This window comes from Rhynchophorus ferrugineus, unplaced genomic scaffold, assembly GCF_030347505.1.
Source record: "Rhynchophorus ferrugineus isolate W39M unplaced genomic scaffold, kcgeb_rfMv2 rfM3, whole genome shotgun sequence".
Classification (NCBI taxonomy): Eukaryota; Metazoa; Arthropoda; class Insecta; order Coleoptera; family Curculionidae; genus Rhynchophorus; species Rhynchophorus ferrugineus.
The window spans coordinates 34,369,301-34,390,099 of NW_027472582.1; the positions used below are offsets into that span (position 1 = coordinate 34,369,301).

General features: G+C 29.5%; 1 protein-coding gene across 1 annotated transcript in view; it reads left to right on the forward strand.

Moving 5' to 3' along the window:
- Positions 1-341: 341 nt before the first annotated feature.
- The window catches only part of LOC143193933 (fatty acyl-CoA reductase 1), a 31,366-nt gene continuing 10,908 nt past the window's right edge, over positions 342-20,799 (forward strand). Inside the window, exons 1-2 of the mRNA XM_076400381.1 lie at positions 342-573; positions 9,415-9,637. Of these exons, the coding sequence (XP_076256496.1) occupies positions 9,428-9,637 (210 nt within the window). The 5' untranslated portion in view covers positions 342-573; positions 9,415-9,427. The remainder of the gene's footprint in view (positions 574-9,414; positions 9,638-20,799) is intronic.

A 20,799-nucleotide genomic window follows, 5' to 3' on the forward strand; every position in this document is an offset into this window, starting at 1 on the left:
TCACCAGTAGAGATATGTTGTAATGTTGATGTGCTGTAATCGATAAGTTAGTAGACCCTTTGTAATAGTAACTATTTTTTTGCAATAGTACATTTTTACTTATATAATTCCACATCAAGCGAATAATTTCACATGAAAAATGACATAAAACGTAGGTGTCTAGAATGCATGCTTCAAAAAATAATCATAATTAGAAATATATGGAATAGACGAATAATAAAAACGTGACGTACTAAAGGTATTAAATATTTGATATTACATATGAACTGTGTAATAGTGTCAAGTTGAAATACATACCATAGTAGGCCCGCAGCTTTACCTGCAGTACCACTTAAATCTAAAACTGAAAGTACTTCGCGAGTCACACTATTACAGCTGCTCGTGCGGGTTGTACCTTTTGATTCTGTTTATTAGTTAGTCGGTGAATGAATGCTCCATATTTCATCAATAAATTAAGTTACTCAAGTGTTAGAACAATTATTTTGGATTTACACATTGAATCAAATAACTCTCGTTATATTGAGAGTAAGTGACATTCGGGGAATTGCTTGAGGTAACAAGGTGCACCTAAAGGTAAACAAATCAGTATACGTTATATTAAGTGATGTATAAATATTATTTACAGATTATAACAATATAATAACAACATTAAGTGATTTTAATGATTTCATATTTTGTTCTATGATGTTAATATATTTATAAATAGATCCATAATTAATTTTACAATAATGTCTTAACTTGAAGTACTCTATTAAAGTTGTATTATTAGTAGAAGAAAACTCTACCGTAAAGCACAAAACCGGATAAATTGTATGCCTTTTAACGTTATTTTATTAATAATATTATTTGTAAAAGCAATGTTAAAATATTAGTTATTAACAAAAACTTAGTCAACCAAAAAATATTTAATGGCTTAGGCATGACTTATAACATCGTTGAGAAAGAAATTTTCTAAATTTTGCAATTTGCCAATCTATTACGTGTTTCCTTAAACATACCATAAATCAAACAGCGCGTCATAGTTCCTGTAACCATTAAAGCTATGTAAGCAACATATATATTTCACTTTGCAGAGTTCTTTAAGTACCTCTAATATTTGGGTTTTACCATAAATTAAAAAAAACAATTTTAAATTTAATTAGAAAGGATACTTTTTCAGGATTTTATTGCATATAGATAAATTTATTATTGTCATTATGGTTCTGTACATAATTGCATATAGTAATTACTTGCGATGGATTAGTAATGGTCACATACTTTTATATTTTTACTAATCTGACATGTCACACGATAAGTCTCCAATATTGAAGATGGAATATATATGGCAGCATTGTTAGTTAATACATCCATGTTTATTGGATAGTGTTAACGTTTATATATGTTGCTATAAGCTCATAAATATTTTTTTATTAATTACATCTGATATGATTAGTACAATCCTAATTCACAATTTAATTTAAAACTATTGTTCTGTTGTACTTGCATTAATATACAAGCAAGGCGTCTACGGCATTAATACATCAGTATGTATTTCCCAAATTAGAAAAAAACTAATCTACTTAAGCTAAAGTTAAGAACTATAATAAACATGGAATATATATATATAGATAAACAAAACAAGTTCGTGTAGTTTTATTCGCTTCAATAGTCTGATTTCTTGCGCGTTTGTCCACTAGCTGTATTGCTTCCAGCTGTTGTCCAGTTGCTGTGATTTAGTAAACTTCTTTCATGTTTCATGTATTAGAGTAAAATCCGAGAGCAAAATTTGATTCCGAGATCATGCTGCAGCTCTTCGTTGTCGACAATAATTCCGCGGTAGTAAATTGCTCATTTTGTAGATTAATCCCATATACCATACCCGGTTCGAATGCCTTTTCAACAACCGCTGTTATTTTATGCACTTGGTCGATTGTCGAATGGTGAGTCCGAAATCCAAACTGGATATCTGGTTTTTCTATAAAAGATTTAATGCTTAATGCAATGTTTAATTTAACAGCAATTTATCAATTAATCTTAATATCGCAGGTAGCAGTGAAATAAGCCTGTAAGAGTTGTTCTGCCGGTTTGTCAGGTTTTCTAAGCATAATTATTCTAGAAATATTAAGGCTTTCTGGGACATGTTTTAGTCTTACACTGGCATTTAAATATATATGTCAACATGATTATTGCTTTTCATGGCAGCTCTTTTAATAATCCAGGTGAATCATCATCAATTCCAGAAGCCTTTTAGGATTCAAGTTGTTCTCCAATTCTGTTGCAACTTCCATACATATATTTCATATAATGGAATATATTGATGAAGCAAAAATACTGATAAATACAAGTAGATAAAATGAGATATTGTTAAGTATTGTTAATATACTAAATTAAATGGAATCGATGACAAAAATTGATGTAGCTGAAACACAGGAGGTTTTTTTGTAACATTTTACAAAATTGTTTTGGATCACTGTAAAGATTTGATGAGAAAGAGCTAGGCGGTTGACAGTTCAGAGCAGTCGAATAAAAAGATCGGAATTTGCTGAAGTAGACAGCGGTCAATGAAAGCAGTCAAAGTGAACAAAAGCAATTAATCTAGTGTTTTGAAAGATATATAATTCCCAAAGAAGAATAGGGTGCCTTGAAAAAACCTGATCATTATTTATTAAAAAAAAAATTAAAATCATAATATATTAATAGTTAAGGATGCATATAATATTCCAATCAGTTTACACTAGACACCTATTTGACAAATCATGTCAGTGGACTGGATGCCATTATTTTGCTAAGGGAATAACCGTCAGTCAGAAGATAATAAGCCATATTGAACGACTTGTTGTTCCAATATTGTTACATGAAAAATGTATAAAAAATAGGCGAAGCTAAAAGTGCTTCTTTTATTAGTTATATTTTACATCGAGTCGATTACAATATTCAAATTCACATTTTATACATTTGGACTCCGGTACATAGTGAATTAATGTTTCCATGAAAAAAAAACAGTGACAAAACAGTGACAGTGAAAGTGAAACAGTGAAAGTTTTCCAAAACAGTGACAAAACAGTAAACTCATTCAACACAGTGAACAAATATAATCCCATTATAAAAAGAGGTATATGCACAATTTTAGACAAAGTTTATTGTCCACTTAAATTAGTTGGCTAAGCTCCAACTGTATTTATAGTTCTATATTCATCAGGTACCACCATATTATAGTTAGTCAATATCTTCAATTAGATTCTTAAGTTGGACCTTCAAATATTATCTTCATATTGTTCATAAAATATTATAGAAATATTTTGAAATATATCCTATATATATCCTATATATAACAAACCCTGTTGGTAGTTTCATCATGGAAGTGTTTGTTGATTTATTAAGCATATATAATTATTTTCATTAAAGCATTTTTAAAAGATAAACATATATAATGTTTCCTTCTCTTGTTTTCAAAATAATAACAGAATAATTCCGTTCGTTTATTTGGTTCCCACCTAAATAAAAATCTCATTCCTATTAAAAATAACAGCTTCTTAATTTTACTTCGCGTCATTTGGTTGACGTCAAATACTAATTTATTAAAATATATTTCGTATTATTAATAATAATTGATACAGGTTACTTAGGAAATGTAATATTAATTGATTACGAGAAATGTATTAAATAATTATGTGAATTCTTGCCTTTGCTTAATTGCTATATGATGTTAAGTAAAAAAACTATTCAATTTCTGTATTCCAGAGTTTCATAAACATTTCCTTATAAAATAAATTATGCATCATGATTTGATATTGATTTTGTTTATATATTAACACATAATTTCATCAGGTACTTGGTTTAGAAAACTTTCATTTAATATCATACAAGAATACCCACCAAGCATATACTTTAATTACTTTGTTAGCATATAAAGTTAGTTAGCATTTTAAAGTCTTAGCATTTTTAGTCTTAAATAATATTAAGCTTTTTTAAACAAAAGCGGATCGATTTTACAATGGAATTAAAGAGCTTTGTGTAAAATATTAAAAAGTTTTTTAAGCGCACAATGCATTGTTTACCATTAATATAATCCAAGTTTATTATGATTAATAGAGATAAATATGTAAGTTTGGAAAACCCCTTCCAATAAATTGGCTAACTTGGGTCATGTCCATCATGTCCATGGTGGCGCCCGTTGAGATTCACGTAGTCGTCCTAATGGAACCATATATCGTCCACATCCGTATCATTCAATTCAGAGCAAAATGAGTCTGTTTTCATTGTTCTGTAGTCCTCGGTATTGACAGTCAGAAAAAGTATGAGCCAATAACGCCGCTGGTGGAAAATCCGCACACAACAGCACCATCTCGCGAATGCATTAGCAACTGTTGAATCTCGTGTAGGCTCGAATTGTTTCCTATATTTATTTCTTGTTAATAAAGTTATTCGTCCAAAAATGCCCCTATAAGTAATTGTTCGACCAAAATTAGCCTCCTAACGAACATTTATTTAATATAACTTTTAAGTATCATCATTTCAATGAGCCCACAACTTGCTATGGTAAAAACTGAATATTAAAAAGCACCGGGTTAAGATAAGGAAATTTACAATAGAGTATGGAAAATCCCACAAGATTGTGATTATATTATTGAACTTATTGCTAGATAAGTAGATAGGTCGTTAACAGATCTCAGAACAGATTCCGAAAGAGAAGTATACAAGACAAGAGAAGATATTTAGTATAACACAAATAGTGAAAATAACTCAGCCCTAAAAATAACAGATATATCTATCTTATCAATATGACTTGAAAAAGGAATTTTTTCATTATTTAATTAATATATTGTTACTAGTCGTTTCCGTCTAACCTACAATTTGCTTTATGATAACTTAAACATAGGTATATAACTAGGAGGACTCATCGGCCTCAGTCTCTGGTGAATTAATGTTTATACATGTTACTGGTAAATTTTTTAATATATGTACCTCACTACACAACACTACACAAGATAAGATGGTTTGATTCTTTTCAGTCTGTGTCCTGTTCTGGTGGTATCCAACAGTTGTAATATTTCATTATTCGTGTGAGAATGGATTCGTCTTTCCTCATGCCCCCTTGCAATTCTCTTGATTTCTTGACTGACTGTGGGTATCTGAAGCTCTCGATGTACATAATCAGTCCTATAGTATTTGGGTGCACCCACAATACCTCTCAGGACTTTGTTCTGAAAAATTTGTATTTTATTTATATTACTCTTTGCAGAACATCCTCATAATTGAACTCCGTATGTCCATATAGGTTTCAATATTTGCTTATATAATAGCAAATTATTATATACTGATCATTATGATTTTCTTCCAATTAGCCAGTACATTTTCATATATTTCAATTCCAGTTCTTTTCTTTTCTTCTTTATCTGTTCCTTCCAGCGAAGTTTTGCATCGAGATCATTCCGAGATATTTAGCGTTATTGCTATATAAAATGATAGTATTATTTAATGTTATGGGTGCTTGTACGGTCTGTTTATAGGTGAATTGCACATGTACCGATTTACTTTCATTAATTCTTATTTTCCAAACTTGTGTCCAATTATTTATATTGTCACTTGCCTGTTGTAATTTTCGTGAGGCTTCTTTACTATTATCTCCGACAGCTATAATCGCAGTATCATCAGCAAATGTAGCCATCGTAATATTTTCCGTTTGTGGTATATGACAAGTGTAGAGTAGATAAAGCATTGGTCCCAGTACACTTTCTTGTGGTACACCTGCTTCAGATTCTTTTATTGTAGTGTAAGCTTCTTCTTGTTTGACTCTAAACATTCTGGTTGTAATGTATGATTTTAATAGTTCGGTATGTTGTTTTGGTAGAAGTTTCTGTAGTTTATGAATAAGGCCTTCATGCCAAACCTTATCGAAAGCTTGTGCTACATCTAAAAATATAGCTGAGCATAGTTTTTTACTTTCGTGAGCTTTTTCAATAACATCTGTTATTCTGTGGACCTGGTCAATAGTTGAGTGCTTGTTAATAAACCCAAACTGGTGTGTTAGTATTAGGTTTTTTCTCTCTATGATCGGTTTTATTCTTTTCAACAGAAGTTTTTCAAAAACCTTAGATATTACTGGTAGCAGTGATATAGGTCTATAGGCTTTTATTTCATTTGCTGACTTCCCATGTTTTGGGATCATTATAATTTCCGTCATCTTCCAAATGTCTGGGACATGTTTTAATCTAAATGCTGTATTGATCAAGTTGGTGTGTTTTATAATTCCATTTCTTGGTAGTTTTTGCAGTAATTCTCCTGTTATTATCGTAATCGTAGCCTGGTGATTTCCTGGGATTAATGTCAGTTTTAATAACTTTGGTTAACTCTTTCGGCGTGACTAATTCAATTATCGAATTTTCAGCTACTGCTATGTCCGGCAAATTATGTTCAATATTAGTTTCGTTTGGTTTGAACGTTTTTTGTAGATATTCAGCAAATGCTTCTGCTTTTTGGTGATTGTCACGTGCCCAATTCCCACATAAGTCTCTCATAGGTGAACTGAGTAGACATGAGCGCTTTAAATATTTTGTGGCTTTCCAGAGTGAGTAATCAGTTTCTTTATCAACTGTAAAATTTCGCAGATAGTCATTTATGGTTTTATTTTTAATCTCCAGTATTTCTCTTTTTAGTCTTTGGGTTATATTGTCTAAACTATTTTTATTTTCAGGTGTTCTGTTTTGTTGCCATTTTTTTCGTAATTTACGTTTTTCAGCTACCATTTCCTTCACTTCTTTTGGATATTTAATTTTTTGCTTTAGTCGTACTCTTAATTTCTAGAGTATTATTCCAAGCAGCTTGTTGATTATCTACTACAAATTTTTCTGCTTCAAAATTTAATTGTTCAGTTGTCTTGAGAGGTACATTTAGTTGAATTCGTTTGTTCAATTCTTCAGCAAATCGTTCCCAGTCTATTCTCTTGTTTGCTAACGTTGGGTTTCTTTCTTTTCTTGTTATATTTTCGCTCAACGTCAGAATCACTGGGGTATGATCTGAACTTAGCTCAAAATTTTCTTTGGCTTTTATATAGTTGGTTGTTATGTTTCTTACTATGAAGAAATCTAACAGGTCCGGGGTTTTCTCTTGATCAGTCGGCAAATAATTTGGTTTTCCAGTTGACATGTAACTACATCTTAGTTCAGCAGTTGCTTTATGCAGTTCATTGCCTTTTGTTGTCATTCTGGATCCCCATCTTGTATTTTTTGCATTGAAATCACCTCCAATTATAAACTTTTCTTCCCAGGTTACTTAGGACATTCAAATAATTTTCCTTTTTTTGATTATATCTTGGAGGACAATAAATAGCGGCTATTGTAACCTTGTATCTACTTGATTTAATAGTTACTGCTGTTACCTGATTTTCTGCTGTACTGAGCCCGGGTTCTTGTTGGGGGAAAGGTTCTTTTTTATTATTATTGCACTTCCTCCTCTTGCGGTGTTAGCTGGATGTATGGTATGATAAAATATATATCCCCTAAATTTTATAAAGGATTCTTTTGTTAAATGGGCATCTGATATTATTCAAATATCTATTTTTTGCATATCTACGAATACTTGTAGGGTAGCGTGATGTTGCTGAATTTCATTAGCATTCCAAATTGCTATTCTTTATTTATATATCTTTATTTGCCATTTCGGGATTTTGGGGCCACAGGCCTAATGTTTTTCATTTCTATTTTTTTAATCCTTTCAAAAAAATATTCGATCATTTTTTCTTGTCTGTCCAGCTTTCCTGTTAGTTTAAGTAGCGATTCGCTGGTGGTTGCTTCATCTTCCTTGGTGTCTCTTTGGTTATTTTAACTGATACTTTGGGCATAAGTCATTTCACTATTAACGTTGTTATATTTTTTCGGTTGTTTCTTTTGACTCATTGTTTGTTGAGGTTTAACTTGAGCTACTTTATTTCTCCTCTCTTGTAGTGTTTTAGCAACTACACATCTTTTATAACTTGCCGGATGCGCTTCATTGCAGTTTGCACATTTCGGCTTAGCTTCTTTGGGTTTTCTACACTCTGTGGTGATGTGTTTACCTGAACATTTTACACATCTAGGTTTTCTTCTGCAGAATTTCTGTGTGTGTCCATGCAATTGGCATCTTTTGCATTGCGGTATTAAGTTCGATTTTTTTAGAAGTTCGATTTTTATTTCGACCCCTAAAATTCTTTTAATACCAAAAATGATTTTTGTGTCCGTATCATGTTCAAAGACTAACATAAATAGAGGTAATGCTTCTTGTGGACTAAAATTTCTCTTTTGCTATTTTTGGTCTTTTCTTTTTTTAAAATATTTGTCGCATTTAAGCATTTAAGCCCATCTTGGTTTAGTTCTGCTATAATTTTTTCACTTTTAGTTGTTGATGGAAGCCCTCTTGTCATTGCAGTTTCAGTAATTCTTTAATAAAACTATTCAAATGTGCATACAAAAAATTCAATTCAAAAAATGCATACAAGATAAATATCAATACCGTCATTACAGACAACATGAAATTAAAAACCTAAGTTTAAGAAATGCCAAAGTTTAAGTCCAACTGTATTTATGACAATAATCCATGAACTAACAACGAATTATTAAATGGACAAGACTACATATAGGTCATAAAAATAGGGAACCAATAGAAGCTAGGAGCTGGAAATGAACACAAGAATTGGAAAAATCATGGATCTGTAAATGAAAACTAAAATGAAATATAAAAGAAAATAGAAATGGAAGAAATGAATCTAATATGGCAATATTCAAAGAAATTTACAGACCCACCCTTACTTTCAGTTCTGAGGCGTTAGTGTTACACCAGTGTAACGTTAGTACTACCAAAAAAAAATTTAAAGGAATTTACACACAGAGAAAGGAAGAATAGATAATAAGCTGTAGAATATATAATATACTATAGAATAGACTCACACCAATAAGTAGTAAAAATTGATAACTTTTAACCCTGCTTGATTGTTGCGCAGCTTGAAGTACTCCGCGATTTCTTCTTCATCACTCGTTCGAAATTTGTCCAATCAATTGGGATCTTCCAGATTAAGATGGTTGTGCCACTACTAATAAGTCAACATCAAAATGAAATTTAATCGTATTAGAATATTTTTATATTAACAATAAAATAGCGTTAGGTTATTTTTACTTGGGTTATAATAAATTTTGAGTTTTCATTTAATGGGTAGTAAATTAATGACTAACTATTATCGTAATTTAATGCAAGTTTAAATTATAAAATAACCGATGCAATAATCCTATAGTTAACAGACATTGAAAGAGAAAGTCTTAATTATACTATGATGAGATTCGACCGTAATTAGCAAAGTATTTACACATAGTATTGAGTATTTATAGTGACTTTAGTTTAAAACAGCGTCATTTTAACGTGAATAGTGTACTCGAACTAATATCAATTGCTCCTCTCCTTTTTTAGTATCCAGATAATCATGACTGAGGACATAGAACAATATCCAGACCGCATAGCGGAGTTATATGCAAACAAAACAATTTTTATAACCGGCGGAACCGGGTTTATGGGCAAGGTTCTGATTGAAAAAATACTTAGAATTTTCTCGGCCACTAAGATATTTGTGATGGTTCGTACAAAAAAAGGAAAACATCCCATGGATAGGATCAAAGAAATATTTGCTGGACCGGTAAGTACAATTTAAATTAATTTTTAAAGCTTTTTAAAATATCACATATTGGCTGATAATTGTTGGTCTAATTATATTTACAAAATTAGAAAACATATTAAAAAGAAAACAAGAATTTGTTAAAACTAGTTACTTTTGTAAAACTTGTGATATTTTTTTATTTAAAAGGCACATGACACACTATTGGTTATTCATTATCTAACAATTTTTCCTTAACATTGTTCTTATGGTCCATATCTATGATTACAGACTCAAACTTAATTAATGTTTCATGTATGCACTCGCACTGTTGTACTCTACATAAGTTTAAAATACGGTAAATTTTTCACACATACTTTAAATATATTAGTTAAAAAGGTTTTTGTCTCTTCAAATTCCGTATAAGTTTACTGTTGTAGAGTAGTTGTGATACTTTGACATTTGTTCGTTCACGTGATCTCACTAGCAACAAACAATGCTAAACAATGCACCTTGAACTTTGTATTGATAAATAAAACAATTGAATCATATTAACTGCCTTATATAACTCGTTTAAAAATTTGATGTAAAGTCGGATTGGACTCCAAACAATCACCACATTTCTTGAGCATCAAACAAAGTTCTGCTCTTTTCTTCTTACATGCTCAATACATTTGAGCTTGGCATCCAGTGCCATGCTCAAGTATTTTATATTATCACTGATAGTCATTTTTTGTATGTGAAAACCCAGATGTAGACTTCGCAGAATTCAAAAGGGCTTCTTTGCGATGCATTGTGTTGACCAGATCTAGTTACGATTGTTTAAATTTATAATTCTTATAAAAATATTCCTTTTATCATTATTTAAATGACCCCAAACTAAGTTGCGTATTTTTCACCCAACAGAACGCAGAAGAAAACAACTCCGCATCTTCACACTTTCGAGGTTGTTCAAGACACGGCTAGTCGCAAAAAATATATTTTTATTTTCAATATATTGTATTATAAATATATTATATTATTAAGGTCGTTGAGAAATCTGTAAACGTTCACCGGATATAAATGTATATGTGTAAATACAAATGTATTAATAAAATAATGTTGTCATATATAAAACCTGTCAAACTTGTTATAGATATTTATTTCCTTAAAAGGACATCTTTAAATTCATTTGAAAACACCAAGATCTAGGGAATACGAGGACTTGCACTGTATTTTAATTTTATTTTTCATTATTTGAAACAATCTGGCAATAATTATTCAATCATTGGTATAAAACAGAAATGTTTAATCGATATGTTTAATCTTAATTTTCAGTTGATAGAATAATTCTGTATATATTTAAACTTCCAACCAAGTATTTTTATCCTGCTTAGTTTTTTAGCTTTATCACACAAAACATTATCAAGACATCCTTTTGATGTATTTTTGATCTTAACTATTTCCTGGGGCTTAGTAGGCAAATAACTTTATTTTGTGATCAATAATTCTTGAAATTTTAATAATTATGCTCTAAAGGTTGATATTCAAAATAATATTCAGATTTTTTATTAAAGATACGATTTATAAATCGGAACTGGAACATATAAATTGACGTATGACTTCAGTTTACCTTTTAAAAAATTTCGTCGCAAACTTATTTTACTATCATCATTTTAATCGCTAATCATACTATATCTAATAATCATACTATACATAATAATAAAAACGTACTGTATATTTTAACAAATATTAATTATTAATATATATAAAATATACAAATATTATTAGTATTAAAATGGATATTTCAAAATGTGTTTAATATAAAAGCATGACTTATATTCTAGTAACGGTTTCCGCTATATTACCACAGAACTTTTTACGTGTTATGACACCTCAACAAAAACAGCATTAAATTTAGGATTCAACCTTAACATTTAACTAAATATTTATATAGAATCGGAATATCAAACTGTTTGATACAGTACGATATCAAAAATATTGACTAAAATTATAAACAATCCAATTTAAATTTCAATGCCAATGAAAATATAGTAACGTAACCGATATTAAATCTATTTATCTTATTAAACATATGAGGCAGTGAGGCAAAAATATCTATCCATATTGCTTAAATGTAGGTGAATTCCATTGATGAACCGCATGTTATCCATATTAGTATCACCCAATTTTGAAGGAAAGAACTCGGTCTCCTCTCACGATATTGAGTATCCATAACTATTAATGAGTATATGACGTAAAGATCTTGAAATTTGCAATTCTTGTCACACCGCCGAATTGATGTCCTTAAACTTTTACCAACATTCTGCTTCGATATTTTGTTGAACAGTCTGTGATTTTATCGTCATTGATCTAGTCTTAAACTTATCAATTACTTCCTTCTCGGCCGACGAAGTTAAATATATATTCCATTACTCGAGCTTTCACAATTGTATTCATATATCATCTGATAATGCTTTAAGAGCCTTAAGTTAACCACCTTTTGAATAATTTTCAATTAACATCAATTGTAAACAGTGGTTCTTATTTAAATTATATGAATTTTATGGATGCAATAATGAATAAATGTAAACGAATTTATGATTTCGTGACAAAAAGTTGTTATAATGGGTACACACTCTGTATGTGTCTTATAGTATAATACTTATATTAGGCGCCTGCATGTATTTTGATTAGCAATATCTACTGGTAAAAATGCAAAGTATGAATTTAAAAAAATGTTAAACAACCTAACCCAACTACTAAGCTACACTTTTCTATCTAGTTTTAAAGAAATATTCAGATGCTAATCTTAGAATGCTCAAAACAACATTACCATGCTGCGTCAAAGAACATTTGTCTTTTTTTTGGTTTCAACGATTTGAAAAAGAACGGTCTGGAAAACCAAAAGTGAAAGGCAAAGAATTGTATGATTTTTGGATGAAAATAATCTCAAACTCTCAAAAAGATTACAGACAGCTTAGTAGTTGATGAAATGTGGATCTACTACGGCACGTGCATAACGCGATTTTTAAACACATAGATTTAAAAGCTAGAAAGGTGCGAAAATGGATTGATGATTGAAGCGGTGCACCAAACCAGTATAATTGTTTCGATACAGTATCATCATGTTGCCAGAATGATAAAATAGGTGTAAAAAATGATGAAAATTAAAATATTCTGATTAACAAATGTACATTGTACAAATATACAATAGCCCTAAAATGTACAATAGCCCTAATACTCAAAAGATGCGTATATAGATTTGACAGCTGTCGGATCATTAGTTTGTGAATTATAGCATTTTGAGTGAAGCAACTTTTATTAATGTGAAAAAATGGATAAAAAGGAATTTCACGTGTTAATAAAATATTGCTTTTTGAAGGGAAAAAATACAGTTGAAGCAAAAACATGACTTGATGCCGAGTTTCCGGATACTGCCGTAGGAAAATCAACCATCAAGGATTGGTATGCTAAGTTTAGACGTGATGAAATGAGCACCGAAGACGGTGAATGCAGTGGACACCCAAAAGGGGTTGTTACCGAATAAAATATTTAGAAAATCCACAAAAAGATTTTATGGCCGTAAATTGAAATTGAATGAAATAGCAGACACTCTAAAGATATCAACTGAACGTGTACATCATATCATTCACGAATATTTGAGTATGAGAAAGCTCTGTGTAAAGTAGGTGCCGCGCGAGCTCACTTTTGACCAAAAACAAAGACGAGTTGATCATTCGGAGCAGTGTTTGAATAAGATCAAGCGTAATAAACCCGAGTTTTTGCCTCAATATGTGACAATGGATGAAACATGGCTCCATCATTTCACTTCGAAGTCCAATCGACATTCATCCGAGTAGACTGCACACGATGAACCCGCTCCAAAGCGTTGGCAACTGTCGGCTGGCAAGGTTATGGCCTCTGTATTTTGGAATATTTTTTTTTGACTACCTTGAAAAAGGAAGTATAATCAACAGCGACTATTACATAGCGTTATTGAACCGTTTGAAGGACGAAGTCACCGAAAAACGGTCGCATTTAAAAAAAAGAAAGTGCTGCTTCACTAAGAAAATGCACCGTGTCACAAGTCAGTGAAAACGATGACAAATATCCATGAATTGGTCTTCGGGCTTCGAATTGCTTCCTTATCCACCGTATTCTCCAGATCTGACCCCCAGCAACTATTTCCTGTTCTCAAATCTCAAAAGAATGCTCGCCGGGCATACATTTTCGTCGAATGAAGAGATGATCGCCAAAACTAAGGCCAATTTTGAAGCAAATGACAAATCGTTTTACAAAAATGGTATCGAAAAGTTGGATGGCCGCTATAAGCAGTGTATCACCCTTGAAGGGAATTATGTTGAATAAAAAAACTAATTTTGCCAAAAAAATGTGTTTTACTATTTTAGGCCGTGGACATTTCAACTGACCTGTTATGTAAAGTGATTTTTGCGAATTGTTTGAATATATTCAGAAACAATGCAACAATGTCACATGATGTTTTATCTATCCTCAATATATTTAAAGAAATTTAGTTTCCTAGCAACAAAATTAAATACTTAATAATAATTTATATAATAGTAATATGCTAGTATTTAAGTATTTAAAGTAATTGTCAACATTATTTATTATTTCCTCACAATATGTATTCTATAATTTTAATTTATGATAATTAATGATAATGATGACAAAATCAACTTTTTTTAAAAACCCATTAAATATGTTTCAAATAACTTGTTACGTATGAAGTGAGATTATTAATTGACGCTTCTAGCTAAAAACGTAATTATGTTTTATTTGCCATAATAATGTTTCCTACCAATAGTTCTTTATTAAAGCAAATAATGAAACGAAAAATATGCATGTTTCATATAATTAGACTAATAGTAGCCTATAATATATAAATGTAACTGAGAAGATTAGTTATTTATGCCATTGATATTGATAAATCGTAATACTACAATATAAGCGAATTGAATAATTAACAGTTTTCATTTTAAGATATAAAATTGTTCTTAGTTAACCTATATTATTTTATATTTAGTTCTAAACACAATGTTTGAATGATAAATTTAACACAAATAATAATATGGTTTAAATAGCAGAACAGAATGGTTTAATCTTCTCTATAACAATTTATTTACTACAAGTTAATATGTTTCATCAATTCAATATTAACACAAACATTGTAAAATACTTTGAATTCCCGGTAGTAATGTAAATATGGTGACACTAAGGGCGCGTTTTTTGATATTATTTATCATATTCCGATTTTATTAATAAACCGACAGTTATTTAATTTCCATGATGGTTCTTAATCTGTATGGAAGTTTAAAATTTCTTTATTATTTATTAGATCTTTTTATCGCTATTTCTGGAAATTTTCGTTTGATTTATCATCATCACAATCCTCAATCCATAGCTAGCGCCTGAAGGGAGTATCTATTTCTCAACCAACGCTGTTGATGTATGTTTTTTAATCTTCCATTTTTCTAATCATTCTCTCAGCTAATGCCACAACTTAAACCAACAACTAGTACTTCGTTTCTAATAGGATCTCTGAAACATGTAGAGTATCTCTTAAGCGTCTTACTTGAAAAACTTCCAACTTACATATATCAGACTATAACAGCATTTAAGTCCCGGAGCCATAGTTGAATATTTGCTTTTTTCTACAAATACTATCTCAAAGATGCAGAAGCTCCTCCATCTTGATCGACTCACCTTATTGTATCAACCATAGATGTTACTTTCTTCTGCTGTATTCAGTTATCCGTCGGTTGCCAATACTTTCGTCGTTTCTTTACTCATTTTCAAACCAGATAGCTTGGAAATGCGAAGAAATCGTCAAGAATTTTTCAGGCCTGAACACATATCAATGAATAATGCGCTATCATCAGTGGACAAAAGATTGGTCATGCCCGGGCGAAACTTTTCACTTTCACATTAACTAAAACAAAAAAAAAGTTTTTATATTTACGTTTTTTTTTTGAAGATCAATTATATTGAATTTTACCTTTACACGGACAAACCGGCTGCCAATTAAAAAAGATAATTAAACAAATTATCAGGCTGATAATAAGTACATAACAAGGAAAAAAAATTAAGAGTTGGCTTACATTTTGGGTGCATTTAAATAGAATTTATTTCAGATTACATTGTTACTTTCCTATTTCTTGGGAATTATGATTTCGCTAATTATATTTTAATGATGTAAATTATTCAATACGACTAATTTCTTTAATGATTTTATATAATATCTTACACTTTCTATAACCTTCATATTACTAAAACTGTGGTAACAAATATTACAATAAAAATCCATTTTGTATGTTTAATTGTATATTTTTAAAATAATAATATGTACTATGCTTTTGCTGTTTAATGAGAAAACCTCCAGAATTATACAAAATTGTTTTCTTTTTCTATTAAATATTTATTCACACTACGTAGTTACTTTTGTTTTAACAATTTGCTTTTTATTAATATTAAGATAAAGTGATTTTAATAATCTATGTCATCACTTTTTCTGGTACATATCTGGTTATTTACTATAAGTAATAATTTTGTAATGCTTTTTTTGCAATATGTTCGTTCGTTTACTATATGAAATATTTACAATCATATATCCTTGAAGTGTGTAATGTTTTGTAATAAACTCTTAACATAAATAAATATTGTCACATCACAATATTGCCACATACAAGAAAATAATAACTATTAAATTTACATCGGATAAGTAATGTGTGTCATGCTGTGGCAACTAACATCAAATATTACTTACGTGCTTAGTACTTGAATACATAAAATATTTTTTAGAAGCTAATTTATTTCCTCCTTATTTATTTACCTTATTATTTTAAATAGTCTTACTCGATATTTGCTATGATGTTATTATTGAAAAGTATATCGTGTTAAATGTATCTATAAATGTAACAAATTTTATTTGAACATATATATATATATATATATATATATATATATATATATATATATATATATATATATATATATATATATATATAATGATATTAATTATATTTCTTCTTCAAATAACTATCATATAAACTTGTTAGTTTAAATATATCACTTATATGTTACATTTTAAATATTTATCTCATTATATAACTAAAGATTCCAAAAATTATAAAAGTTATAAAATACATTCAACTGAAAATATATATTTTGTTTATTTTTACGGAAACAACAAGTACTCCTTGGTAATTTTAATGGTTGAATGCATAACTTTTCAATTGTATTTTTTCACTGACGTAAAAACGCTTTTACTATTTTACTGATATGAAAGTACTGTTGATGAAATCTTTGAATTCAAATAATCCCACAAAAAGAGCTTAAGTACAACAATATTAGTTATTACATGCTAGCAAGTATTATTATAGATTTAATAACCGTCTCTTGAACTGAATTATTGGAAAATTATTTTTCAAAAGGTATTCAAAGCCCATTGCGGAAATTTCGACAACAAAGTCATCAAAGAGAAAAATGCATTGTTAGTGTATACAACTTTGTAAACGTGGAAACCCAATTAATACACGTATAGTGAATGTAGGCTGTATTTTATTATATTACTCAGTTTATTTATATCATCTAACATTACTTTCTTATTTCTTGCCAGTGATTGTTTTATTAATTGGACGTTAACAATTTAAATTACTTAATAGGAGTAATTTCTTTAAGAGTTTTATGAAATATACTTTCTATAACCTTCACAGAGTAATAACTATAAAAGTAAAAACTATTGTTGGTTTTAAAATAATATTTTTTTAGTTTTAACAATTTTTTCAGTAAATCTTAAAACTTGACTGAAGATTTGTTTTTATCTTTATAATGAAGGATATTGTAAATATATTTTTTCCACCTGTGCTTACATTTTTATTTGTCTGTAATTGAACAGAAAACATGTTTTATATTTTTAATTATACTCATTAATCATGCAATTGAAGTGCCTTGACCTTAATGTAATTGTGGTGATGCTCATCAGCAACAAATATTTTATAACCCAAGCTTATTTACCTTATAACATTTGTAATACGTACAATTCAGTTTTACATTTTTGCATTTTTGGCTTTAGTATATAAAGTAGTACAATCTAAAAACAATAAGACTTCAAATATAACACAATGAGGTTATTTATTTATAAATACTCAGATAACCACAGTTGATAATTTTTCCAGTGGAAGTATCATATATTTTTTATCTAAATATTTAATTACTTGTACTTGTTCTCTATACCTAAGTATGAAAAACAGTCTGAATTAAATATATAAACCTAAATTCCCATTAATAAAAAAATATAGAAAATATATTGGTTAAAAACATCAGCAAGCTATTAACATTTTTCATGTCACTTTCTTATTTCAATTATATAACGTAAAAAGCAAATTTATCGAATGGTTGTTGTAGATATGTTAATTATGTCGAAATTGCTGTGAAGGAATTAAGCTAATGATGTTATGGTCATTGTCTTAAGTTATTTGCTATAAATAATAGTGATGTACATTTATTAAGACACATTGTTTAAATTACTATCTACAATGTATACAGCCGAAAACCATAAAATAAATAAGAAACCATTAAAACTGACTTTACTATTAAATGAAATATTATTAGTATATAAAACGTATATAGAAATAAAATTAAGGGCACTACATATTTTATTAATGGCAATAACCTATTATATCAGGCCTATAAATTAATTTTAAAAGTTTTAAAATGGATGGTGTTACTCTGTATTAAATCCTATTGGGTACATTTGTAACCAACATATGAAGCTCATGGCTTCATAAGTGTTTTAAGTAAGTGTTAAGTAACCATGTTTTATGGATTTTAATATTTGAATACTGGTTTCTATGTTTTGAAAGTAGTAATTTTGACACCGAAGAGAAAGAACGTTCTGGAAAGGAAAAAAAGTGAAGATGAGGATTTGTAGGCATTACTGGATGAGACCATCAGTGAGGATCGCTACCGACTACAATTGATGCGTTTGAGCCCTGTGACAGTAAAGACAAAACACTGTTAAATTCTTCGGCATGACTACGATCGACCGCAAGTTTCAGGATTGGCGAGAACGTGCTTGGAAACATTAAATTGTAAAGTACTACTTCGTCAGCCGTATCCTCCAAACCGTGGTCGTTCTGATTACTATTTATTCATATATGACATATATGACTCGTGACCTGTCTGAGCAGCGCTTCACTTCTTATGGATTCGTGGACAACCTCAAAAATTATATCGTTCTTTCGAGATGGAATCCGCAAATTACCTGAAAGATGAAAAAAAGTAACGACAGTCAATGCATATTACTTTGAATAAAACATATTGTACCAATTAGTCAGAACGAAGCTGCAAATTGTAAAAAAAGCCTAAAAGTAGTTTATAAGCCTAATATTCATGATGCAGTGCCATTGATGCGTTACATGAATTCCCAGCTGTTCTAACTGGTTCTACTGGCTAATTTCGTTAATTTTTCTATAAGATTTTTAATTCAAAGGCGGCGCGGGAAATATGCGGTTGGGAAAAAAGTAATGTCGGTTTTTCCTAATGCAAAGACTTAAATTGATAACTCTAGTAATACTTATTCGATGAGACCAAACTATTGCACGTTTGAAAGATAAGAGTCTATAGAAATATACAGTGCAAGCTTATCAAAAAAAGTGTGACGTTTATGATGATGAAAGTTTAGTTGATATTGTAAAAATTTCGATGTTTAAGATAAACGGCTTTCTGGTCGACTAATAGTTGAATAAGTTAATGAAATTCTTAAAAATATCGAAATAAACCGACATATTTCGTCACAATATCGTTACAAAAACTATTTGTATAAGACTGAATAGCAAAAGAAGCCCGTTGATTGAGGTCCACATGAATTTACAATGAAAAATTAAATAGTCTAAGTTCCCTTTTGTGAATCAAATCATTTTTGAAACGAATGATTATGGGCGTTGAAAACGTCGCATGTACATAATATATTATGTACGTAGATCACGATCGAAGCCTGGAGAAACTTCAGAAACAGCAGCAAAGCCAGTATTGTCTATGGTTCAAAATGATGCTTAGTTGATGATTGACATGATTAAAAAACGCACAGAGGTCTAAAACAACAACGCTAAATCACACATATTTTTAATTACTCAATTATTAATGGTTAATGGTGTAAAGCTGAGCTAAAATAATATTTGAGAAAATCTCCTGATTCAGATATGCGCTCAAAAATTTAAGATTTTCTACTGTGACAAAATTACGATCTTTCAAAGTAACAAAAGATCATCGATTAAATTGGGGTAAAAACTAATAATTACCATTAACATGAAAAACTCGAAACTTCCATTAAACTTTCATTCAAAGTCTTCAATAATGTCTAACTCTACTTTAATCTCATCATATTTTCTTTTCACTTAATATCCATACGTTTTAAAATTGGCTATAGTGCAATTAACCATAACAGTTAAAACCATATATGAAATTAAATATTATATATTAAATATTAAATATTATATATCAAATAAAACAGACAAGAATATTAAGAGAAAATATTGGAAGCTCTTAGGCAGATAAATTATGAGGGGTTATACTTCTATATCTTCTATCTCTAATTTTAAGATTATGGTTATAGAATTGAGAATTCGTATAGAATTTATATATATATATATATATATATATACACACATACATATAAATAATATACATATAAATGAAAATATATTCACTTAACATGAAATCGTGTGTGAAATAACGTGTTGTTCTTCTGATTAATGTCACATAATTTAAATAAGCAGCATCTGATCCATTTTTATTCAACATTTTGTTATTAAAATAGCCAATCAGTAGAGTGTTTATAATATATCTGTCCATTTTTCGACTAGTGATTAGTTACAGACAATATTTTGATAACCAATATTATAATATAATGTCATTAACTGTTAATATATTATAACAAATTTATATAAAAATAATATAAAATATTTATTTTGATTTTAATATTTTAAAGTAAAAATAGACAGATATCAAAAAATTAAACATCACAAGACAGGTTTATTGAACTTTGATATATAAGCTTATTCTGGATTAAAATAGTGAAGATTCTAGTTCCACATTTTGAAACCAAAATTAAAATTTTCTTCTCTCATATTTAAAGAAATATGTCACTTAGTCAATAAAAACGTTTAATTAATTGAGTGTCATTTTATGTTGAACAGCATTTA